The sequence below is a fragment of the Stylophora pistillata genome, chromosome 3 (genome assembly GCF_964205215.1).
Source record: "Stylophora pistillata chromosome 3, jaStyPist1.2, whole genome shotgun sequence".
Classification (NCBI taxonomy): Eukaryota; Metazoa; Cnidaria; class Anthozoa; order Scleractinia; family Pocilloporidae; genus Stylophora; species Stylophora pistillata.
This window is the reverse complement of record NC_142521.1, coordinates 25,017,608-25,044,376: the sequence shown is the minus strand read 5'-3', so window position 1 is coordinate 25,044,376 and position 26,769 is coordinate 25,017,608. Positions and strand designations below refer to the sequence as shown.

General features: G+C 37.4%; 2 protein-coding genes and 2 pseudogenes across 3 annotated transcripts; 2 read left to right on the top strand and 2 right to left on the bottom strand.

The window, feature by feature from the left end:
* Positions 1–652: 652 nt before the first annotated feature.
* LOC148735201 (uncharacterized) lies at positions 653–25,461 on the bottom strand. The gene is made up of 4 exons (XM_088752891.1): positions 25,357–25,461; positions 24,924–25,033; positions 24,498–24,616; positions 653–906 (listed from the first exon to the last, which is right to left on the bottom strand). The coding sequence occupies exons 1-4, from the start codon at positions 25,459–25,461 to the stop codon at positions 653–655; spliced, it is 588 nt and encodes a 195-aa protein (XP_088609017.1).
* On the top strand, positions 4,101–7,768 carry LOC148735203 (uncharacterized). Its single transcript, XM_088754411.1, has 4 exons — positions 4,101–5,525; positions 5,738–5,882; positions 6,836–6,895; positions 7,385–7,768. The coding sequence occupies exons 1-4, from the start codon at positions 5,400–5,402 to the stop codon at positions 7,765–7,767; spliced, it is 714 nt and encodes a 237-aa protein (XP_088610537.1). The 5' UTR covers positions 4,101–5,399; the 3' UTR covers position 7,768.
* Positions 7,777–12,640, top strand: LOC111334691 (uncharacterized; annotated as a pseudogene).
* Positions 15,013–23,086, bottom strand: LOC148735202 (uncharacterized; annotated as a pseudogene). The gene is made up of 13 exons (XR_015999026.1): positions 22,882–23,086; positions 22,374–22,423; positions 21,710–21,791; positions 21,013–21,186; positions 20,037–20,182; positions 19,214–19,325; positions 18,987–19,070; positions 18,527–18,707; positions 18,294–18,383; positions 17,501–17,572; positions 17,058–17,187; positions 16,633–16,820; positions 15,013–16,207 (listed from the first exon to the last, which is right to left on the bottom strand). The product of XR_015999026.1 is annotated as an uncharacterized LOC148735202 (transcript).
* Positions 25,462–26,769: the final 1,308 nt, after the last annotated feature.

Here is a 26,769-nt window from a genome sequence, read left to right as displayed (position 1 = left end):
GCAATAAAGCACTTAAATTGAGCTTATTTCTGACCCAAAACCTGTCATAAGCGTACACTTCAAGCAGTATTTCCATGAATTATCTAAACTGAGATCTTTTATCTTCAAGGCTAGTTCCTCAAAATAAAACGTTTATTTCCCCGCTCCCGTTTTATGACTTTTGCCGACTCAGGATTGAATTTTAAACTTGCTTTTAATTCTTCTCACATAAAAACATATTCTTTAGCTAAAGTCTTGATCAGTTGTTTCTCAGAATTCAGCAAAAAAGAATTAAAACTATAGAAGAGGGGTGAAACGAAATATTCTCGACTCTAGCCCCAAAGGGATTGAGATTGCTCATGATAACCGCCTCCCGGTTAGCTCAATGGATAGAGCGCTGGACTGTAAAGCGGGAGGTCGAGGGTTCGAGCCCAGGCCGGGCCAACACTCAAGGTCTTAAAATAATTGAGAAGAATTTGCTACCTTTCTGTAACATCAAGAAATGGTTAGATATTCTAGTCTTCTCGGATAGGGACGAATAAATGGAGGTCCCGTCTCCTGCAGGGTTGGGGCAGGAGACGTTAATTTCCCACACACGAGATTACTGTGTGATGGATGTCCTCCCCTGGGGTGGGACAGCAAGTCCACATCAGCTATTACAGCTGCCAATTAATCAACCTGCTGAAACAAATAAATGAACAACACAAATGAACAACAACATGTGAAAAAAGGGTCCGACACACTTCTTTTGGCAATGAAATTGCAGTTGTTTAAAGCCTATTTCATTTCGTAGCTGACGGAGAAAGGTTGATGTCAACTTTTTGTTGGGATCATTGTAGTCTGAGAGATCCTTAATCGCGCGGCCAGATGCGTGAAATTGAATGTTTGATTCAGAGAAGGAAATCATCCTAACAGTTGTCCAGCCAACTAGAGTTTACAGAAAACCGTGGAAGTTTTATAACTTGAGAGCAAATGTGGCCAAAAATCGGACATATTCAAAATATGGTGGCGACAGACAAAAAATCGATTCGGCTAATATGCTCAAGTTAGGTGGGCCTTATGGTGAAACAGACCACTGCACACTTCGCTTGGGTGAATATAGATTTATTTTCGAGAAAATCGATGATAATTGAATTCCGCCAAAATGCTGCTTTTGAACCCCAAAATTTCAGACGAATCTCGGAGCGTCGCGCCACGAATTGAAAGCACTTGGACTGATAAAAAGTACCAAATCTTCAAAAGAACATCAAAACATATGTTGACAGAAATTTGAGCGATCTTTGATCGTTTATTTCCACAATCTAAGTGAATTTATCCGATCTTCTTCGAACTCCGAAAGACTTTTTGGGGAAATGATTCAGTGCGATTTAATCAAATTTTAAATTTGGATAAAATGCGCTGATTTGACGGTGCCGTCAGTTAGTCAAAAGTGTACACACCCACATGCAAACTTGATTGTTTCACATTTTCGTCCAGAAAATAGAGCTGAGGCTTCTGACTAATAGGCGCGCTCTGATTGGCTTGAAGTAAGATCAAAGCAGGGCATTATGCAGCCGCAAAAACTCGTGAAAGCTCGCTTCCAAAAGTTCTCAGTGACATAAAAATATTGCAACGAAATGTTTCCTCGATACATTTCTTCAGATGTTGTTTCTGACTTACCACCTAGTACTAGTAACCTTGCCGAGCACAAGTGAAGAACAATGAAAGTTTTCCGAGTCGAAAATAAAACACCATCAGCACATCTGTGATGCATCCTAAGCATAACAGAACATCTCGCTAATCAAGTGACACAACTGTACTGAAATAATTTTTGAAGGCTGTGAGAATGAAATTTCTCGAATGAACACCCGTGTCACATTTTCTCATAGGGTAACACCCGGTATTTCTCAATCGAGAATGTGGGTAGTACCCAAGTGAAATGATAGTCTGGGCCGTCTGAGCCGTCTGATGCCGCTTATTTGAAGCATCGTCTGGAGCAGCCAATGAAATCGCTTTATGGAATAATCCGCGTTTGCCCGCGAGTAACAAATTCCGCAACGTATCGTCTGGTAAGCCTTCGGCGAGATAGTGGTTGTTCTTCGTGAGGAAATACAATGGCGAAACGTACTCGTATCTCAGATGAACAGAGAGGTATTTTAGAGCGGTTTTTCGAAGGAGGTATGGTTGGAACGGGAACCATGTACAAGGAGATGGTTTTAAAAGCGTTAACGGACACTGGTTTGACGAAGGCACAAGTCGAGGTAAGCTTATGAAATCATTTGGTTAACCTCAGCTGTAGCTTTATACCAGGTTGTGCCTCATTTTATCTCAATAATTCCACAAATCAAACAAAACTAGCAATTCGTACAGATCGTAGATGCATTTATATGTCAATAATAGCCTAACGCTTAAAGTTAATTGGATGTTATTTAGATCGTGATGAGGTACAGTTTCTATACTATCAGACAGTTAACTCTGCTTAAATTACTCAAGCTCAAGTTCATTCACGTTCATCATACATGTGTATTTACATTTCAAAGTAATCCATCGATTTCCGAAATTTAAGGTTTTTATTTGAAAACATAAACATAAGATCCTATGCAAAGACAACATCCAATAAATTAACGCGGAAGTTTTACTGAAATCTGATGACTACATTGACCGTCACCGAAATTATGCACCAATTAATTAAAATTTAGATAGCTCTGAAACACGATTTGACTTTTACTTTCTGTGTTATCCACGTTGCCATTCTTTTATCATAATAATATTTTCAACTGATACCATAATTAAATTTGGCAACAGCTGGTATTGTTTGTAAAATATTTTTCGTCTTTTCCAATAAACTTGCGTGTCTCTTCCCCTGCCTTGATTAGGCTCTTCTATATGCGGGTGGAAGCCAACATGAGCTTATAATTTGTAATTAATGAATAAAGTTTTTTTTATTTGTTTTGTTTTGTTTGTTTGACTACAACTGTACGAATTTAAGATAGTTGTATTATTATTATTAGTGTTTTTATTATGCAAACCCACAAGCTCATTTTGTCAAAGCAAGGTGTCTGTTGTAGGTCTAATAGTAATAATAATAATAATAATAATGATAAAGGAGTTTCAATAAAAGGCGGTTACCGGCGGTCTACCGCTGCCTGTAGGACCTCTTACTGCCGTCTGTTTGGATTTCATTAGTGAAAATAAAAAGTGATTTTAGTGGTCACAGCCGTCTATTAAACCTTCAGTGGCCGCTTATAAGTATTGTTATTGAAACCCCTGATAATTACACCTTTATTTAGACACGATAGTGTTTAGAGCTGAACAGCCTGTGGGGTCTTGTATAAATCCAAATAAACTGTAAATGAGGCAAATTCAAATGATTATGGTTTTTAAGGAGAGGGGAAAACCGGAGTATCCGGAGAAAAACCTCTCAGAGCAGAGTAGAGAACCAACTAACTCAATCCACTTATAAAGCAGGGTCCAGGAATCATACCCGGAACATATTGGTGGAAGGCGAGTGCTCTCACCACTACGCCAACCCTGCTCCCTCTGTCTGTTGTCTAAAGGATATTAAATACTACATTCAAGCATGTATGAATACTGTAACTAGTGGCAAGGCATTATTGCAGTATTTCTCAATAGTTCTGATGCATACCTCCTCTTTCTCCTCTCTTCATTTTTGCTCATGATAACACTTTTATGGTCTTTGATCAAAATTAATATAATTAAAAATAGTTTATGCATGTTTATTCAGTTGTCATATCAGTGGATAATTATTACTAATTTTAGCATAATGAGTAATATAACAATTACACTGAATGATTTTTGCAGAAGTGGATTGGGAATCAGAAAAGAAAAAGGCCACAAGTATCATCTTCTGCAGACGTCACATTAAAAAGAATCAAAGGTGTCAAAGGACCAAATTCTTACAATTTATTTTGTGTTTAATTCTTTAAAACAGGTACTTGTATTAGAAGGAAAATATATTTGATTTACACATACTCAGTCATTTTCTTACAACGCTGATATTGTCATTATTTTTCATTTCACTCCTATTTTATCCATAGTTACTACATTGTATAGGTACAGTCAGCTGTGACTTAATGTAAGTTATAAGTAGGAATTATCATTAAATACAGCTGTAGATATGGCCCTGGGTTCAAATACTTTTTAAAGCAGGGATATAAACGATATTGTTAAAAGATGGAAATTGACAGTTCACAGACAGGTTTATAATAATCCATTACAACAGATTTTTAAGACCCTAGAAAGTTTTCCAGCCTGGAAAATCAAGTGCACAGCTGCCTATTTTCCCCTGGCTTCCAGCTATTATCTACATTCCTTCTCAAACCTGAGTTTTTGGTTTCACGTTTGTTTTTATGTACACTATACTCACATGTAAATCGATAGCAACACTGCAAGGATCACAAATTTCTCAAATTAATTCAAAGTTTGCTGTTTCATGTAATGGTTATGAGTTCTTGTAAATGCACAATGTTTATGCGGGAGGTCAAGGGTTCGAGCCCCAGCCGGACCAACACTCAGGGTCTTAAAAATAGTTGAGAAAAATATGCTACCTTTCTATAACATAAAGAAATGTTTAGATATTCTAGTTTTCTCAGACAGGGACAATGAAATGGAGGTCCTGTCTCCTGCAGGGTTAGGGGCCAGAGATGTTAGTTTCCCACGCACGAGAATACTGTGTGATGGATGTCCTCCCTTGGGGTGGGATGGGTGGTAAACAGGACCCCCACTGATACCAGTGTTTACAACACTGAAGGGGCTATCCTGTATATCTACTCTACTCTCTTCCAGATAGGAGGGGGTCTCAGGACAAATATGTGTATACATACATACCAAGTACAAGTTGATCCAGCACTGCCTGACAAATGACTAAAACCTGTATAATGGGTTGTAAGTAATGTCAGTTGTATACAACCCATTATGTTGTATAATGCTTAATATCATGATTAAGTGTTGTTACTGCTTGACATCATAGCTATTAATATTAGGAACAATGGTTTTGATTTGTGTTATTGTAGCCTATAAAAATAATTTTTATCTCACTCAGACATTCTTTTCAGAACTGCTCTAGCTTACATGAAGTTTTGGAAAGGAATCAGGCCTTTCATTGATACCTTGACATTTTTCAAGTGGACAAACATAGGCTTTGTTGCAGATTACAATACAATATAGTTATTTTGAATCATCAATGTGTTGATAGCTCATTGTTGGGAAATGACTGATCTTTAATTTAGTAATCAGTAAGTGTTATGTGGCTGTAAGGTGGTCTTGACTGACATCACTGCATGTGATTAGTGCACTTGGTTATATATCTTTCATGAATCATAAATTATATGTTCTTTTACTGAGCTGCAGATGAATGTAAAGGTCTTACCTACCAACAGAAGAATAAGAAAGCATCTGAAAAGTGGAGAGAAAGAAGTGACATGGAGAAAAAAGAGTTTGTGGATTCTGCAAAAGTTTATAAAGAATTAAATGTCAAAGTATCAGAACTCATGGAGGAGCAGAAGAGAAAACTAATTGATAGACACAGAAAGAAACTTTTGGAAGAGGTACTATTAATACAGCTATGTATGTTCACCCTGATAGAGTTAAGTTGCCTACCTTCAAAATACATTAATACTAACAGTAATTATGAATTATTCATATTGAGCATTTTCTTGGGGGATTTAAAAGAAGTGTTTTTGGTTTAGACCTATATCTTAATAATTAAGACTGAAGATAATATAATCTTTTTAATTGCCTTATTTTATTGCATGTATAGATCCTGGTTCTTGAAGATTTGGGTTGTCAGACATCCCCATTATATCTGGATATCAGTGGTGAAGTGTACAACCTTGGATCTTGGGCTGGAACAGCATTTCTTGCAACTAATCAAGAGATAAGCATAAAATTTCGAGAATATTTTGGTAAGAAAGACAATATTTGCTTTCAAACAGTGAAATTTTATGTGACAAGTTCGCCATAATTATTTACTTTGAGTGAGGTTAAGAATATGGAATCGAGTGTACTGGTTTGCATTTTAAACCAAAGATGGCATCTGCAGCCAATATCCTATTTGTGGATTGTGGCCATATAATAGATGATAGGTTCTTAATCAACCCTTGATCAACCCTTTTCCTCCCCAGTCCTGCCTCTCTCTCGTTTTATGGTGTACAATAATTTGTGTATATTTTCTAGTGTTTGATTGCCCTCACCTTAGCAGGCAATACATTAAGATTTTAATTAAGCAATTACCCTATATGAGTTACCCTTACAAACAGAGCACTGTAGATATTTCATTCACTGATTAAGGTTTGCCATTTTGTGGGAAATCTGGAACATAAAACATCCTTTTTGTGGGTGTTGGTGGACCTCGTGAAGTGCCCATTAATGGAAGCTAAGAACTATGAAAAATGAACAGCACAATTTGGCACTTTTGTTTCAAGCAAGGGAGCATGTCTTCAAGAGCTGCGTCAAAGATGATGTTAATAAGTAAGATCAAGATGCTGACACTGCTGTGCTCTTAGCAAACAGGATAATGTCTTGATTGAGTCACCTATATAACAATTTTGCCATCTATCTTAGATTCTGAGACAAGGAATTTCAGTGAGGGGTTGCATCTCATGGGACTACAGTACAAAATCCCATTTGACAGGGGCTCGTTTTGATACCAAGAATAATTTATTTATAAGTACTCCAGAGTTTTTAAACATTAATGTTGTAGCTGTTGTAACTTTTTCAAAATTAAGGTACATGTATGTAAGTTGAACCACATACAAGTGTATGGGCCTTTAATAGAATCCTCATGTGAAACTTACATGTAGCTGCCATTCATATCTTGTTTACATATTAAGTCTTTCGTTTACTTTCTGTTTTATAGGTGCAAATAATCAGCAATTTACTATTGCTCATGTGCAAGATCTTTTCAACAAGATTTACAGTAAGTATTTAAAAAACTGCAGAAGTTGTCATTAAACAACTACGTTTTGTATGTAACTAACGGTTTGAGTTACAAATGGAATGTACTAAAGGAATGTAAATTTCAGTTTAATGCATGTATGAGTTATTTCAGAAATAGAACTTTTCTGGTTTAGTTAAGAAACAGAATTAATTACAGTGCGATACTGCTTTCCGTGGCCACCCAACAAACATTTTTGCAAGTTAGCCACCGATCAAGGTCTGCGAATTTCATTGACATATGCCTCCGTAGAAAGTTTCGACATGGAGCAACCAAATGGAGGCATGCCTGTCAATCAAATTCACACACCCTGATTGGCTAGCTTGTAAAAATGTTGGTTGGTGGCCACAGTAAGGCATGTTGCACTTTAAAACTAAAACTCAACTCTTAGACATTTTGTGACCTACAGCAAGTTATGATTATTATTAAGTGATGCTTGTGGTAAACCTAGCAAAGTTCCATATTTGAAAGGTGGATTTGAGGTCCATGGTCTCCTAGAAGGCATTCCCCTCAAGAAGCCATACAACTATGGGCGGATTCAGCTCAAAGAGATAATGCTGCGTACAGACAACATTCATTTTACCATTACATCCACTTCAGCATGTACATCTACTTTAGCATCTACATCTAATCCAGCACCTACATCCATTTCAGCATCTACATCCACTTCAGCACCTACATTTACTTCACAGGGTTCGTACGGGTCCTGGAAATCCTGGAATTTTATTATCATATTTTCCAGGACTGGAAAGTCCTGGAAAAATACTGCTGGTCCTGGAAAGTCCTGGAAATCTGTTAAACTGAATAAAGTAATAAAATTTTCACAAAAAAGTAAAATGAGCAAATGTTCTTGAGTATTATTAAATCGTTCGCGTTTATGGTTTTGACCGCATAACTATTTCTCTTTCGTGTTTTTTCTCATTACAAAGTCCCTTCTGATCTTGTCACTGACTAGATAACATGCGGGCTCGAGTATAACAATGGATAGAAGGCTCGTGTATCATCATAAGCTCATGCGCAGTAGTAACCTTGATACATGCATGATTTTGTAACTTGGAGAATTGTAACATCTAATCAGTACATGGGCGTCTTTAGTTTTAAACGTTTTTATTCCGAAATATGCCTGGGAAATGCTTCTTTAGTGACCGATGGTTAGAAAACGCTTCCTATAAATTGTGGCTGGAACGTGACGTTGACAAGTTTAAAGCAAAATGCAAAGTTTGTATGAAGGCGTTTGATGTATCAAACATGGGAGAATCGGCGTTGAAAAGCCATGAAAAGGGAAAGAAGCATATTTATCTTATGGAAACGCAACAAAGAAATACAACCGGCGACATAAGAAACCTTTTGTCGAACTGCTCTTCCACTGCCCCTCGAAAAGCTACTGAAAGTAGTAACTCTACTTTGACTGTATCAAGTAGTGGTGCTAGTACAACAGCAGGTATGTCGGGGTTCGTGACAAGGAATGATACTTTAACTGCAGAAGTTTGGTGGGCCCTAAAGGTGAATAGCAGTCATTATTCCTACAATTCCTGTGCAGATATAAACTTCTTAGTGCAGCAAATGTTTCCAGACAGTGACATTGCAAAGAAATTTACCTGTGGGGAGAAAAAGGCTTCTTACCTTTCTTGCTTTGGTATTGCACCACATTTCAAGAGTCTTCTGAAGGAGAAAGTCAAATCTTCAAATGGATATGTGCTTTTGTTTGATGAAAGTTTGAATCATGAACTGCAAAAGAAGCAGATGGATTTCCATGTTCGCATTTAGAATCATGACAAAGTTGAAACTCGCTATTATGATTCACAATTTCTTGGGCATGCCAGTGCAGAAGATATGCTTGAAAAGTTTCATTCTTGCAAAGAGGACTTGAGCTGTAGAAATTTAATTCAACTCTCTATGGATGGGCCTAAGGTGAACTGGAAATTTTATGAAATGGTAGAGCAAGAATTGAAGAGGGATTACAGTTGCACTCTCCTTAACACAGGGAGTTGTGGTATACATATTGTGCATGGAGCTTTTAAGGATGGTTGTGATGCAGCTGGATGGACGGTGCAGAAAACTCTTTCAAGTCTTTACTGGCTGTTTAAAGACAGTCCGGCTCGAAGAGAAGACTACATTAAAGTAACTGGTAGTAGTGTATTCCCCCTGAAATTCTGCCAGCACCGGTGGCTGGAGAATGTGTCAGTTGCCGAGCGAGCACTTGAAGTGTGGCCTCATATTGTCAAATATGTTAATGCTGTTAAGGCAAAGAAAGTTACTGATCCCAAATCCAAATCTTATAAGACCATCAGCGGTAGTTGCTGTGATCCCTTGATGCCTGCAAAGATCGCCTTCTTCGCATCAGTGGCAAAACAGATCAATCCTTTTCTCACAGCATTTCAGACTGATAGACCTATGCTGCCATTCATGAGTCTTAGTTTGTACACTTTGTTGAAATCATTGCTTAATAGGTTTATCAAGAGTGAACTTGTAATTGAGGCAACATCTCCTTTGAAGACCCTGAAGTTGAAGCCTACTGATAAAGAACAGCAGTTAGACTACCAGAAAGTTGATGTTGGCTTTGTGGCACAACAGATGCTGAAAGAAAAGTCTGGGAAATTGAGTGAAAGGCAAGTTCTTCAATTCAGAATGGAATGTAAAGATTTTCTTGCAAAAACAGCTTCTAAACTGCTTGACAAAACACCAATAAATTATCGACTGGTAAGGAATATGTCTTGTCTGGATCCAAGGCTAATGGCATCAGAGAAAGAAGGATGTGTTAACAAAATGAAAAGAGTTCTTGCAATTCTTGTGGAAGCCCACAGATTAAAGGCTGCTGAGTGTGATGAGGTGATATATCAGTTTGGACAGTTTCTGGATGAATGTGCAGGTAATCCTGACTTTCAAGATTTTGACCCTAGTGAACCCTCTTCAAGAATTGACACACTGTTGTATGAACACATGGCTGGTGATAAGCAACTGACGAAAGTGTGGAGGGTCATTGAATTACTGCTGCTAATGTCTCATGGTCAAGCCACAGTTGAAAGAGGCTTTTCTGTAAACAAAGAAGTGGCAGTTGAGAACCTGTCAGAGAGATCATTTATTGCACAGAGGATTATTCATGATCATATTGAATCAGTTGAGGGCCTTGCCAATGTAAAAATCTCAAAGCAACTTCTTATGTCATCTGCTGGAGCGCGACAGAAGTATCTTTCCTATCTAGAAGAGCAGAAGAGAATTAGAGTGTCCCAGGAAAAAATGCTTAAAAGAAAGGCGACAATGGATGAGATCGATGTGCTTAAGAAGAAGAAACGGCAGTTTGAAACTGATGTAGAGGCTCTTTTAAAGACTACAGATGAATTTGCTGATAAGGCTGAAGATTCAAGAAACCTTACTTGGGTTGCCAAATCAAACAGTTTGCGAAGATCTGCCAAGGAAAAAAGGGCAGCCTTGAAAGACATGGAAGAGCAGCTGGATGGAAAGCTTCAACAGCTCAAAAATGATTAACCCTGTCAATCCCAAGATGTGAATATTAATTCTACTTACTATCGGCCACGGATTTTTTATGTTACTTCTGAGAATTTAGTGTGCAATCAAAGGACTTCATATTTTATATTTTTCTTATAATTCTCATTTGTATGTCTGATAATTTGTTGAAATTAAAGTAAGTAGAAATGAATAATTATTTGTCTCTTCTGAGAGTGAAAGGGTTAAGGTGAATTTTGGAGTCCTGGAAAAATCAATCCGAAGCCTGGAAAAGTCCTGGAAAAGTCCTGGAAAATTGTTTCTGAAAAAGGGTACGAACCCTGACTTCAGCATCCATGTCTACATGTACATCTGCCACTACTTCAACATCTACATCTACTCCATCAATAATCACCTGCAGTGCACCTGCAACATGCTCTGTTGATATCGACTATTCCAGTGCAGCTGGCATTCAACATGTTTTGACAAAAATATGTGGCATAGAAGCAGCAAAACATGCACTGGGTGGGGGAAGGATTGAAGAAGAGGAAGTGTTGGTAGTAGATTTGTGCCTTTCAGCTCCAGAAAGGCTGACCCTGTATGCTTCCTGTACCCACCTCTTTACACCAGATGCCTGGTTATCTGTTGGTGTGAGCATTAAGCATTCTGATGAGGCAACAAGCTTGGTCTTACCCATCTACACAACAGTTGATGAGCAATTCTGGCTTTTTCACACCATCTCAAAGCCAACAAGAATTGTGAAATCAGTCAGTACCACCAAGATCGGAGGTCACTGGCTTGATCTTAGGTGTGATGGCTGTTATGATGTTTTAAATAATGATCAAGTACTGGGAAAGAACATTATCCGCACTGCCCATGGCCCTCTTTACTTTGAGTGTTAATTGTGCAAATTTGGATTCTGGGGAGCCATTTTGTTAACCAGGAGCCATTCGCTCTGTTATTTTAGTTACACTTAGTCAACAAGGATTGTGTACTGGATAAAAAGGGCTCAATTAAGGACCAAAACAGTTACAGTAATTACTTCCTTGAAGACATAGCTTTTGCTAGAATGTTATGAATAATTTGTTGTTTTTCTACTGAGGCCAACTCAAAACCAAAATTCAATACTAATTTTTTACTTAGATATGCAAACATTTGTAAGTAGCAAGCAGAATTGTCGTGAGTGAAAGTTGTCTAAAGTTCCATCATCTGCCTTAGTTGAACTCTGAAGGAAGTCTTAGGGTAATAATTTACTGTAAGTAACTTTAAGGTATTTTTTGCAGTCACAAATTTGATTAATTAAAATTAATTAAATTAATTTCCTGAACATTTCACGGATAACTTTAAAAACCCCCGATCTGGTTCGAAATCAGGCCAGATTGCTGTATCGAAGTTAGGTCAATTTAATTCCATAGAGATAGAACCAAAATGCGACTGTTCATTCAGATCATGCCACATTAGACCAATCAATGGAAATGAAATCATCGATCAGTTTAGCTACAGTACAATAAAATGTTAAATAGTATAATCTAAGTGAAAAGAATGACCCAATATTGATTCTAGAACCTAAGTGATAATAATTAGCCTAAGAGAATACACTCTTGATTGAAATACGAAGACCAAGAGTATTATGCTTGAGCCAGAAAGTATTTTTGTTAATGAAAGTCATGTAACCCTTTAAGCATACTTTTGAATGTTAACTCTATAGTTCGTTTTCAAGGAATTGCTTTTTCTTGTGCTTTTATTTGCTTTTTCTTTAAATGCCTTTAAGGTTATATTGATTTTAATGTTTTGTCATGTGTAAATTTTAAAACGTCTAAATATAACATCAGAAATAGTGAAGCTACACTGGGGAAAGGCCTTTTTGGAACTGATGTTTTTCAGTTTTCTTTTTTTAATCGTATTGTAGACCTGTGGAATTGTCTTCCACTACACTTTAGAATGATTGAATCTTTCTCATCATTTAAGAACAGTATTAATGAATTTTATCAAAACAAATTTAATGGAAATAAGGATAGATTTTTATAATTAATTAATAATTATTGTCATGTTAATTATACTATTTGAGCTACTATATTATACGTAAAAAATTTTTTTCTTTTCATCGAGGCAGTTTATTTTTATGAGGAATCTTCGAATTCTGTATAAACTGACCTAATTATTCAGATCTTGTGAATTTTTTTTTTTTAATAATCGTTAATTTATCTTTAATTTGTATATTATGTTAAGACCTGTATAATTAAAATTGAGTATATTAAAAAATTAAATTAAATTGTTACTGCGGACGTGTCACGTATAGGATTAAAACGACACAACATTTATCTTTAATGCTCTCCACTGAACAAGTTTCATCCCAGTATAATAAGTGTACTTCACCAGGACCCAACTTATATGGTTTCTATTCTTATGAAACGTACCCATAGTAAAGTCGCTTTGAATTTGGTGATTCGTTCCAAATTATTTCACAACCATAAAATATCGTCGGTTAATTGATACAAATCACCTTTGAGGGAAAATTTCCTCGGTTTCTTCTCTAATTCTTTTCTGATAGCAAATATCTGCTGTTTTTAAAAAAAATTGAATTGTACTGTATTGAATTAATTATATTCAATGTGAGAGCAATCGTGCGTTCGGAGAAAAGAGAGAGGCAAATCACTGATGGGCACTAATAGCTTTGACCTTAGTTTGAGTTGAACAATCAACTCTGATTTTACAGTTACGAAGGTAACTACACTTGCTAGGGAGATTATTTTTAGTAGTATTTAATTTTTATTTCTTTTTTGGATAGATTGTAAAGATTGTGTGATAACTGTCAATCATACGGTTGTTCATGACTTTTTTGATGAGGTATTTTACGTCGCGCCAATTTTGAGCTTGTCGCTTGTTTTCAAAGATGGAACACTTGGCAGGTCTGAATGCGACCTTTTAAAATTCAGCTGTGAGATTTTGGATGCCACGCTCAGAGATCGTATGGCGACAACCATCATCCAACGTGTATCGTTAATAACTGCAATGTATTATGTCATAAATACATAATGTCTGATACTGAGTCGTCGTTGCAAACACAGGACCTAACTTTAGATATAGGGTGGGTGAAGAGCAAAGAAAATGACTGATAAAACAGGGTTGAGTGAGCCACCGGCTACCCCCAAATTTCATATATTTAGAAAATATAAACAGAATAACGAGGTTGATTTCGCGAGGTTCCAGTGATTATCTGTACACCCCGCACTAACAGGCCGGTTAATGACCCCAATTTTCCGAAAATTAGAAAATAGCAGAAAACGGGGTCGTTCTCGCGAAGTTTCCAGTGATTACCTATACCCCCCACTAAAACACCGGTGAATGACCCCAATTTTCAGACATCTAGAAAATAACGAAAAACAGGGTCGAGTGCAGAATTTTCCAGTCATTATCCATACACTCCGCACTAACACACCGGTTAAGGACCCCAACTTCAGATATCTAGAAACTAACAACAAAAAATGGGGTCGATTTCGGGAGTTGCCAGTGATTACCCATACTCCCCGCACCAACACTCTGGTTTAGTGACCCCAATTTTCAGATATGTAGAAAATAGCAACAAAAACCGGGGTCGATTTCGCGAGTTTCCTGAGTGATAACCTGTACACCACGCTTTAATGCTCCGGGCCCAATTTTCAGATATTTCAGTAGAAAATAACAACAGAAAACAGGGTCGATTTTGGGAGTTTCCAGTGATTACCCATACACCTCGCACTAAAACACCGGTTAAGGACCTCAATTTTCAGATATCTAGAAAATAACAACAAAAAATGGGGTCGATTTTGGGAGTTGCTAGTGATTACACATACACCCTGCACTAATACACTGGTTAATGACCCCAATTTTCAGATATTTAGAAAATAACAACATAAAACGGGGTCGATTTCGCGGCACCTCGCTTTATCACACCGGTTAATGAGTTTGCAATGCTTAATTTTCACATGGAGACTTCTGTTAGCTACAGTTTGTATAGAATTGAAATAACAACAAAGAACGGGGTTCATCTCTCGCGTTTCTGGTGACTAGCGATACACCCCACATAACTGACATCGCTTAATAACACCGAATTTTCAGATATGACTAAAAATTATGACCGTTAGTTTTCAGCGCTTATCTCAACAGAGGGTCTGAATGGGGGGGGGGGGGGGTCCACTTGTCAGTTAATATTCAGTCACTTAGTCGGTAGTATTTTTCGCCCTTTGTCGCTAGTCGGTTAAGCAGCACGACGGGTTTGACCGGTCCAGTTTGTAACTTCTTGGATAATGTGGACTGAAATGTGCAAAAAGGGCCTGTTTTAAGTACTCCATTTTCAAATACTTGGAAAATGATTGAAAGTGATAACCTATATACCCTGCATTAGGCGATGGTTTAACACCGATTTTTAAATCTTTGGAAAACTATCGTCAGGGACTCGATTTTGTTTGTTCAACTGCAGAAACTGGGTCATTAGGCCACTTGGGTAGAAAGGGACTACCCGCAGGTCAAAAAGAACGTTGTCCTAGCCTCTTGAACCATTTTAGACAGAAGGGTCACTTATCGGTATCTAATCTACTTTGGCTATTCAGGCACGTTCGATATCTTAAAAAGTTTGAGGGTTTTCAGTGTTGATTCTGTAGAGTCCAGGCAGATAGTTTGGTGTTTGGAATTACAGTTTTATTGTAATTACAGCTAGTAATACGCTAGGGCTGTGAATTTATCAATTAGTATCAAACCGCAAATGGACAAAAGAATGTTACATGCATATTCGCAAATGTATATGCACTACTGATAGTAACTGTTTTTTTTTGAATGTATAAAATTTTTAGAATTACATTGATTTATTGAAATAGTACAAGGTTGTGATGTACTTTGCAAAACTAGTCTCACTAAAAAGTAACTGAAAAATATGCATAACTTTGGAAGCGCGGTGGCCTCATGGTTAGTGCTCTCACCTCTCCGGATTGAGTGGTCCGGGTTCGATCCCTGGCCGGGGACATTGTGTTGTTTTCTTTGGCAAGATCCTACACTCTCACAGTGCCTCTCTTCACCCAGGTGAATAAATGGGTACCAGCGAATTTAATTCTGGGGATAACCCTGCGATGGACTTGCATCCCATCCAAGGGGGAGTAGAAATGCTCTTAGACATTTCTTGCTACAAAAACCGGAGTTGAGCGCCTGCCTCAATGAGCCACTTGGCTTGAATCAGGCTTTACTTAATGCATAACTTTGAAACGGTCATTATTACTTTAATTATTGGTCAAAGTACTCATCATTCCACCCCCTTATAGGTGTGCTATGACACTCAAGTCCTCAAAGAGACTAAAGTCATAAAGATTTTCAACGTCGATTGGTGTTTCTATTTCAACTTCACTGAAATGTAAGTAGGTTTCCTCAGGCTCTTCAAAAGTAGGAAAAGTAATCGAGTCTCCACACATACATCTCAGTAACTTTAGGTTCTTTTTGTAGACATCAACTTTCTGTTGAAGGAGTGACCGCAAACCTCCATTGACATTTTCCCCATCCAAGTAAGAAGTGATGACATTTATTTGCTCAGCAATAAACGTGAAAAATCGAAGCATTTCTTCTTTCACCAGGGTCTGTTCCTCCTTACATCTGTCTTCCAAAGACATCAAGTGTACCAACTTTTTCTTTATATCAGCTGGCACATTGTTGGTATGATTTGAAAAATGAAGTTCACAGTATAGGTCACCGCCTGGATCTTTAATGTCCTCAAACGTGACTACCTCATCTCCCATCAGTCTATTCAACGTGGCATTAGGCCCTGATTCATTGAATTGACCACTTTGTCAATATGATTGGCCAATTTTATCGCAATGGCTTGGCCATCTGAAATGAAAGACTCAATTAATAACCTGAAAGTTCTTGTATTTCAAAACGCAATCTTGGAAGCCACCACATTTAGAATAATCTAATACATTTTGTATATCCCCTAGTCTCTTAAGTCGGACTTTGCAATGAAGCTGAAAGACGACAATCAATACTTGGCACTCTACTAAGTCTTTAGTTCATGCAAAGGAATCTACTGTTAACCTACACAACTTGACAACTGTGTCTGTTCATGCACATCAATGAAAATGGAAAGCGTTGTGGAGGTCATAATTACAGTTGAGTTGGAGGAATTCTTCGTTTTCTGTGTTATAAATATCTAACTACTCAAACACTCAACTCTCTTGTCAGAGAATGATATCCTGACCTGGTGAAACCAGCTCAATGATGTTTGAGACTGCATCTTACATAAAAAAAGTAAAGACCTGCATATTTTGCTTTTAACTCCAAGAAAAAAATTCTTTCTGATGCCATCTTGTGTAATCTCATTACTTCAATGTCCCGCTTATTTTTACTCAATCGCTGCTGTGTAGTTCGAAAGGTAGCATCGCTTTCTTGCCAGCGTAGTCTGATGCCATGCTTTTTCTCCAACCCCAAAAGGGTCTTCTCATTCCTAAAAAAAAAAAAAACGGTGCTCAGACTCAGTGCAATATTAGAAAGTTCAGCATGCAAACAACTTAACATAGCTTGTTAAATAAAACAACCGTCTGTTGAGGTAGGCCAGTTCTTGGAACCTTCCAGTCTACTCTGATGTGTAAACATTGTTTTTACTCCATAAACAGCTGTGACCAGTTTTGTGAACCACTTTCTGGTCTTTCCTTCTGTAAAGCTACACAAAAACTGAAAATACCTTGACATTTTTCTCTCCAGCATGTCTACTTGGGAAGGTTCTTGTTCTTTAGCATATGCAATCTGGGATTTTAGTTTAGAAGCTGTCACCAAAAGCTCAACATAGGTTTCATCCCACTGAAGACACAAATCTAGAACAAATATTTACAATGTACTAGTAAATACTAACATGCTAGAGACGGATGCTATTCTACTGCAACAATTTACTATCAATGGCACTAACATTTAATACTAGTACTTACAACGTACACGTAAATGAAGTCAAATCCTGTTCAGTTCACAAGCTTAAGGGCCTTAGAATCACAAGATCATGCTGTTGGAGGATGACACTTCCCGTTCACGTTTCATTGATAAGGTCACTGGGAGTTCAGTGCCTGATCCTAACAACCCTTACATTCATTTGTACTTTTGCAATTGACAACCTTTATTTACAGTATAACATACCTTTTTCTCTTGGGACTATCTCTGACATTTCATTGTCCATCCACTGCTTTACTGTGTCCAAGTCACACCCATCTGAAAAATAAATACCAAAACACTGCTCACAAAATGCAGTTACTTTATTTCATTCTGATGCATTCAAGTTGGCACTCCAATAGATTCAAAGAGAGTAATGTGGCCCCTATTGTCTATACATGTGGTACATGTAGTAATCCAGTATAATGTGGACACAATTATTTTTTCTTGTGGAGAATATCTCCCTATGTTTGATTCCAATTGCTTATGCACTTTAACGTTTTGAAGTAAGATGAAACTGATAGATCTGTAAAGTAATTGTGGTTTTAATTTTCACTTTCAATCTCCTGAAGACAGAAAACTTAATTTTGTCAAAATTAACATTAACAATCAGAAAATCATATTATATTCTAATCACACTGAAATGATTATAAAATATTTTGTAACTAATCTAAATAATCACAAAACACAGAATAGGAGCAGGCATCTCGTTTATTGATGCAGCGAGCGCAAAGCATTACAAAAACAGCATTATAGTTTTCAAATTGTAATGTGTACTCCAAGAAAGTCAGCAGCTTAATAGTCAATTTCTAACTTCAGCAGTTGACTCTCTTTTGACAGCATGTTACTAGCATTTAAAGTGCTCTGTTGTTGTTTAATAATAGTTTAGTTTCTTTTTGTTTTCAATTGAAGAAACTGTTATTTTCATGGGCCACACTGACAAAGCAATCACCATTAGCATACATTGAGCCTGGCAACAAAAAAAAAATGTACCATATACCTGGTAATGCAATAATAAGTTTTCTAATTTCTTCACCAACTGTAGACAGCAAAGTTGATGCCTTCTTTAATCTTGCTATCATAGTTGGAACTGCAAGAAAAATTATTTTACAATTTGGGACAGTGGAAATGGGTATTATTAAAATAAAAACTAAGGAGGAGAAGAAAAATATACACACAGTCATGTTATCGACAAGAGAGAAATAATCTTGAGAAGGAATTTGTTATTCATACCAAATCTGTAAAACAAGTGTTCACCATAATGCAATGAAGCATCAGTGAGAACATCAACTCTTTTATCAACAGACATTTCTTTAGTGATGGTAGAGAACTGACGCAGATAAGACCAAAATCTTTCAACACCTTCACCATCTGTCAATCCAATATTGGGTGTTCGCCTTGGACTAAACTGGACCTGGAGTTAACCATAAATCTATCAATAATAAGCAAATGTCGGGTGGCTACTGACAATGACTACTGAACTAAAATAATTATGTAAATGTACAGTGTATTATCATTACTATCATTATGCATTACTGTAGTTGTTTTGACTCTCAAAAATACTCTATTAGTTTTTAAATACAAGGACGAAGTATGGTCAAAGTTAGAGAGAATTTCTTAATCACACAATTCACAAAATAACATCAAGGAAACCATATCATCCACTTCCCAAACCATCTTAATTTGGAGTTACCTAACAAGAGGCTTTGTGTCCGTAACAATGAAATATTGGTATGGCAAGGCTTACACCAGATAACAACTCCTCTTGGGCACTATTCTAAAGACATAGAAATAGTACAAAAATAGGTTGGGGCGTATTTGTCATGCATTCAGACTGGCATGAACGGGAAGTGGATAGGGGTAAGGGGGTGTAACATTGTTAAATGAAAAAAAACAAAAACATCTCCACATGGTACTGACCTTCAAGTGACTTGACAATATGCTTTCAATGTCATACATAAGAACAACCTTCAGGGAATCTGTTGTGATATTTTCCCTCAGCTTCTTAAGCTCGTAAACAGAGTATGATATCCTAGGAAAAGAGAAAAAATTGATTGCCATATAGTAAATTTAAAAACCCATTCAAAGTGTGATACACCTGGAGCAATTAATGGTTTTGTGTTATGTAAGGTTATTGAGGTAAAAAAAAAATTATAAAAAGCCAAAAGTAACATAATGGTGCAAAAGTGTTGAACGTCACCACAGTACACTTCAAATCAGTAATAACAAATACATATATGTTTTGGTAGCGGAAGGCAAAAATTGAGAATTCCACCCAGATGAAGTTCTACCAATACTGCTTTTTCCAGTTATTCCCTTTCAGAATTTACTCAACAGATGACATGAAAGAAGCATTATATGAAAAAGAATAAGAAATTAATTACTGCCTGCCATGTATAGAGTCAAGCACATTGTAATTTCAGCAGATTACTGAAATCTTCAATTATAATATTTGCATAAGTTTTTTTACATCCAAACCAATGAAATGAATTGTATAAATGTGAGCCTGTTCCACATGGTTTTATTATTATATATATGTAGTATATATTTCACATTCTAAATTATTTTCAAACTCTGGAAAAATTCTATTTTTTGGTGAGTAATCCTAGCATGAAAAAATCAGCAAGCATAAATTCGCATTCATTTCACATGGATTTTGTGACCCAAATGCTGAAAGTTTGGAAAAATATCAGCACATTTTAAATGCACCAAAACCTTACAAAAATATGAATTCACCTCTCACCTTTCACCATGTTTAATGTTTAACATGCTCTTCGGGAAATCATGCCTGCAGACTCTACCAAATACACCTTTCTCATCAAAAAGTCGATTCTTCCCTTTACTTCTAAGGGCAGGGAGGACTTCACCTGCATGGAATCTATTACACTCCTTGGATATATCACATAAATTATGTATCAATGTTATTATACGCAATATCTGTTTATATAACATGTGCAGATCACTACCACCTAAATTTGACACAATTGGCATAATGATACCTATAAATGGGAGTTCTTACCAAAGATCAAAATCATAATAACAGTTATCTGATTATTAACAATAATTTATGCCTTGAGCCACTTTAACAATCATACTATTAAGGCATTGATCTCAACTGAAAGTTTTTAGATACTATTTCATTAAAGCAGTAATCTTTCTATGTATAGCTTGGTTGAAATGACGCCTTGAGCAAACTCTCAACTAGAGGCACTCTCCTCTCTTATTTATTTAATCACTTTCACCAGAGTGTGGTGAGGGTCGCACAACAGAGCGAGGCTCCAAATTAAGTGCGCCCTATATCCCACCCATCCCACCCCAGGGGAGGACATCCATCACACAGTAATCTCGTGTGTGGGAAATTAACGTCTCCTACCCCAACCCTGCAGGAGACGGGACCTCCATTTATTCGTCCCTATCCGAGAAGACTAGAATATCTAACCATTTCTTGATGTTATAGAAAGGTAGCAAATTCTTCTCAATTATTTTTAAGACCCTGAGTGTTGGTCCGGCCGGGGCTCGAACCCTCGACCTCCCGCACAACAGTCCAGCGCTCTATCCATTGAGCTAACCGGGAGGCTTTTTTTTTTCACTTTGAATTAATTTATTTAACTGTAGAAGCCTTTCCAGTCAATCCAGATTAGTAGGATTATGTCAAAGAATTCCCATACTGACTCCCTAATACATGAAGAGCACTCTAGAGGACAAATTCCAAAATATACCTGATCCAAAGATTTTTGTCCACAGTGTGGGTAATTGTCAACAAAATTGTCTACATCATCCTGGTCACTAAACAGTAGATCCCCATGTCTTGATGAAATTGTATTCCCACCTTTTGCTCTATTTCTTGCTAGACCAAAGCAGGCATCAATACTTTCAATGAGCACACCATTTTTCTGGGGTAAGATGAAAAAAGGTAATAATTAGATTTTTTTTAATCACATTGTCTAAATATGTTCTGAATAAAATTGTCCTTTACTGGAAGTGCTTCAGGGATACAACAACTCCTCACACTCACTCATGGCCCAGTGTGCCACATGGCACATAGGGCTTCAGTATTAAAGGGCTCTCCACTGCTGGCAATCCTGTGCCTTAATTTGTCTAGCTCACGGAAACACCAAGAAATGGTAATTACCTTTTCCTTACTGCAGGGTTAATAGTAAAGTCAATTTTATAATGAGCTGAAACACAAAATATTACTATGAAATCACCTCAAAACACTCAATAATGACAACTACCCCCACTAAATTTCAAAGAGATTGCATAAAGTGAGTTACCATCAGCCCTGTTATCATGACAATCACTGTACAATGTTTTTACAGTCAAATAGAACTTGGCATTAACTGTTGCCTAATGAGAAACAGCATGAAGGAGGCTGGCAGACCACTAATAATAACAAAATAATTATGTAGAACTTACTTTGGGACACAAGGGGCAGTCAGCACCATTGTAGAGTACTGGCACAAAGGAGTCCAAGTACCTTAGCTTGTACTTGAAATATCTATATCACATGTTACAAGATAACATTAATTTAGGTTGCTACAATGTATAACATAAATTCTAGGTATATTTTAAAAGAAATATACCTAATATATTGCAACTATTAAATTAATAACTGCATGAGAAAATTGAATTACTCCACATGAAAACTGACAAAACTGACCAAAACGAGAACTAGCCAAGCAAATCATATATTTATACTGATGCTTATTGGTTTCTTTAACTTGGAGTAAGTAGGAGCTCCACTACCATCTACAGTGCCCTGGATAAGATGCTAGTACCTCACACTGGGTACTGATTTTCAGATGTTACCAAACAGCTGCCAGTACCCATTTATACACCTAAGTGAGGAATTACACAATGTGGATTAAGGCTTCTTGACTATAGAAAGGAAACAAAGCAATGACAGAGTACAGGCTCAAACCAACAGTCTTTGACTCAAGAGCCCACTACTAGCTCTCTAACCACTAGGACACTGTGCCTTTGCATCTCATCATCAATTCCTTTCCCCCATAGATGGCATGGCCAAGTTAGTCACCCACTGATATAATTAAATATCAGTTTAAAAATGCATTCCACCAACCTGTAATCTTCAAAGCAACCAGAGTTTAATATGGCATACAATGAACGAATCTGCAAAACAATACATTATTTTAATTGAGCACGTAGCCATTATCAACATAACCACTGCAGCTAGTAAACCTTGTCTGCTTGCCAGGTCACCTTTCCAGGGAGGCTAGAACAGACCTACCAAGATCATCAACACAACTTGATGGCCTTGGCATTTGCAGGGTTATAAAATAGCTTAAATGGGAAAACTAACAGTCCAGAAGATTTCTAAAATGGACAGTGTAACTTGAAATTAAAATATTAGGGTACATAGCTTTTAAATTCAACACTCGCTCAGATTTGAAGGCCAGCACTCCAAACATTTTGATGCACTGAACCACTGCCCCCTTCTCCAGAATGTAACTGAGCAATTCTCAAGATTATGTTAAAAAAAAATAATGCATTTATACTAGAAAATCTATAAGTATATTAAAAAACCCAGATCTCATAAAGAACACCACTGCAATAATAAAACTACTCACAAAATTAGGCTGCAAAGGTGTTGTCATTTCCAAAATAAATTCTGAAAACTCCTTTATAGACACCTGACTGTGCAAGAATAACTTTTCAGCAAGGTCCATTAATTTAAAAGGGAAGCCCACAGACAGTCTCTCAGGTGAACCTGGTCAGAACTGACTATGCACCAAAGTAACCGCATGGCTTTCACAGTCACAGACGGTGACTTCCTTCAGGTGCTGGTTACCCATATGTAGCAACAAAATAGTAAAGGATGTACATGTATACACAAACACATTGAAGTTAAAATTGTAAATCATTGAAGATAGTACAGAACCAACACTGTGCAAAAATATTTTGTCTTCAAAACCTCTGACAATTGCAAACATTTTGAAACCTTGCTTAACTTTGCTTTCGAAAGCAACATTGTGCAAGCTTTGACTTTGTGCCCAACTTACCGAAGGCATCTATTAGTTTGAACCATTTGAGGATTCTTGAAGAACAAGAATGGCCGGATTCAATTACACCATGATTAGGAAACAATGGAATGAATCTGTTGTCATTTATCATTTGTATTTCCATATATTAATTATACATACAATTGTAATATATGCAAGCAGTGGTTGATAAATACCTTCCATTGCTCCAGAACGTGGAATTGATTTCTTTCCGCGTGCAGATCGTGGGCACAGGTTAAACAAAAAAATTGCCTCAGGCCGCAGTACCGACATCACACAGTCGCCTCTCGTTGTTTACATAAGGCACAAATGTATTTCTCCGGAAGAGTTTCTTCCCCCACTGCTGTTGTGAACAGTTTATCCCGTATTTTCTCCAAGTTAGCTACGGAGCTGTAGTTTCTTCGATGAGCTTCAGAATATTGAGCCTCATCAGGTGAAAATACGGGAATGTCGGGGTCATCGACAGCTTCAAGAAGAGGAGTTTCCTGGATCGGCTGAGAAACAGTTGTGTTTGAGCTGACCGTCAACGGAGTATGAATAACAGTCTTCCCACTTCTTCCGAGGACAATCGTTTTCACAGAAACAGGTTTGAACTTCTTCATCACTCACGAAATTAAACAACGGGGTGAACTTTAAAATGACCGTCAAAGCAAATGGCGAAACTCAGCGGTTAACCACATCAGACGGCCCAGACGATCATTTCACTTGGGTATTACCCACATTCTCAATTGAGAAATACCGGGTGTTATCCTATGAGAAAATGTGACACGGGTGGAATGAAAGTGTGTTGTGGACAGAACATATGACACAGTGATGCAGTTCAAGGCCCTGCGGCTACGCCGAGGATTATCCCGTAACCACCATATGGTCGAAGTAAAGTTGTTTATCATAAGGCTTATTAATTGAACAAAACGAAAAAATGTATTCAAGCTGAAGTCGGCCATGCGCCCGTTTACCTATTCATCAATCTACTCAAACCAATTGTTCGGCTGGTAATTCGTGTAATAAACAAAAGCCTCGACCGTACGGTTGTTTAGGGAAATCCTCGGCCTAGCTGCAGTGACCTTGCTAACACTCAGTCAATACGGCGAGACTTCAGTGTGAGATTTTCCCGTAACGACCACAGCCACTCTTGGTTAAAGCAAATAAAGAGTTTTGGGCAATTATAACGATTAGTCAATAACTTCCATCAGTGGTCATGTCACAATAAACAGTGGAGGGATTCCCTGACAATGTGGTATCAACTGCGTATTCCCCATCACAGTTTGATGGATAAACGTCTCTGCACGAGCGCCCTTTAATACTAAAAGGTATAGATAAAAATAATAGAACTTAAGTGATTTATTACTTCGACGTTAATGTAGGATAATATATTGGCCATGCTCACCTTGTACCATACCTACTTACTTTGACCTCAGCCTCTTGTTAAGACCATAACCTAGGTAAGAAACTACGTCCGAAAAGTTGCAAACTTGATACCCTTCAAAAAACAGATCAAAAGTTTTTGTTGCGTTCACCTGTCTCTCTTGTCATATCCATGTAGGTGGACAACATGCTGTGCTCGAAGAACTTTGCCTCGGCCGAAAGTTTGCCATTGCTGTTCAGATTACATTGAACTGTAGCACCAGTAGTTTAAACTCGCACACTTAGGGTCGAGTACGCAGTTCCTAAGGTAGCTGTAATTGTCAACAGTTTGCGAACGCTTGTACGTGTGATTTAAGTATGATGCACGATCCTCGCAGTAGATAGCGCTATTTATGCAATAGCGAAAATCAGACCTGAAAAAAATCAGGCCTGTACGGTACTCGAACCACTGACCTCTGCGATACTAGTGCAGCACTCTACCAATTGAGCGAACAAGCCAACTGGGAGCAGGCCGTTAAGTTGATTCGTAATAAACCCGTGAAAGTGATAAATGAGATACAATGAATATATGAAGTTCATATATTTTGAACTGCGGTATTAGATACGTATGATGCACGATCCTCGCAGTAGATAGCGCTATTTATGCAATAGTGCAAATCCTCTTTGAGATTTATGCAACAACGCAAATCCTCTTTGAGATCGCTCTTCATTATTATAATAAACATTTGCAGCAATTACGGTAGTGTGGAACACTGGCAAATACCGCATATGATTAATGGCCATCCTATCAATTGTATCCAACAGATATGATTGTGCGATCTCGTGAGTTTGCGTTAGATGCTAGTTTTAAAGGGAAAACCTATTTTTAACATTTTGCCATGGCTCTGAAAAACTTTAGAACTAATTATAAGCGTTTTTGATCAGTTAAATAAATATAGATTACTTCAAGGTGAGCATGTAAAATTTGATTAACGAGATTGGAAGAGTTGCAAACGAACGAGCGAGTCTTCGAGCGAGTACAACTGAAAAAAAATCTAAGCATAGGTATGCTTTGGTTCACTCTAAACATAGAGGAGTCTGTCCCTTTCGTCGGTGAAGTTCGTCGCGCATGTAGCTAAAAGTCAGTAAAAAAAAATTGCTGCTAGCGCGTCATGGGGAGCTCTTGGAGTGGCATTGATGCACCGCGGGAGCTCCATGAGTGTGGGGCTAGAAAAGTCGGGACTACGAGCTTGACCTTCCAGGTCTGAGTGGTACAGTAAAAAACCCGCGTATAAGAACCTGGGTTTTAAGAACCTGTTAGGCTAAAATTTTTATTTTAAACCCCCTTCACATAAGAACTTTTTTAGGCTAGAATTTTAAGTTAGGTTCTCATCAATGTAAAAGTGTAGAGTATAGGTAGAAAATGCTGAATTAAGATCATCATCTGATTATTTTTAGAAGTAACTTTTTCTTTCAAGCTGAAGTGCTGTCTTGTATGTCTATTGTGCTTACCATTCGAATGATTCCTCAACTATTTGCAAGTATAGTACTCTACTAATATCAAAGAAGGCTTTTTGACCATGTGACCAAAAGAAGGCTTTCTGACTACAATTATTGAATACAAAATATAAAAATATATCCCAATGAAATAAATAATGGGAAAATATCAAAACAAAGTAAGTTCCCAATCATCGGGCAGAATTGTATGACACATCAGGGACATTTACGGGTGCGAGGGCGCTAAATTTAAAAGACCGAGACGACAAATAGCATGATACAATAAAGAAAATGGCCGGAATAGGCAAAGGTCCTCCTGCGTTTAATGTTTTCACAGCTTAACTATATAAAATATCAAAAGGGTTGCATATGGTTTTTAAAGAAAAGATTTTCGTAAAAAAATAACCAATATTTTGGCGGTACCATGTCTTTAACCTTTATCAATTCTATGTTCAACTTGACCTACTTTGAGTAAATTTCAGTGTGGGAAATAGCTGTATGATAACTTTGAGGTCGAATTACTTCTAAATGTAGATATCAGCACGTTGGGTTGCATATGGATATGTCTTCTTTAAAAAAGTATAAAGGGCTCATGCAACATATGAAGAAAATCCG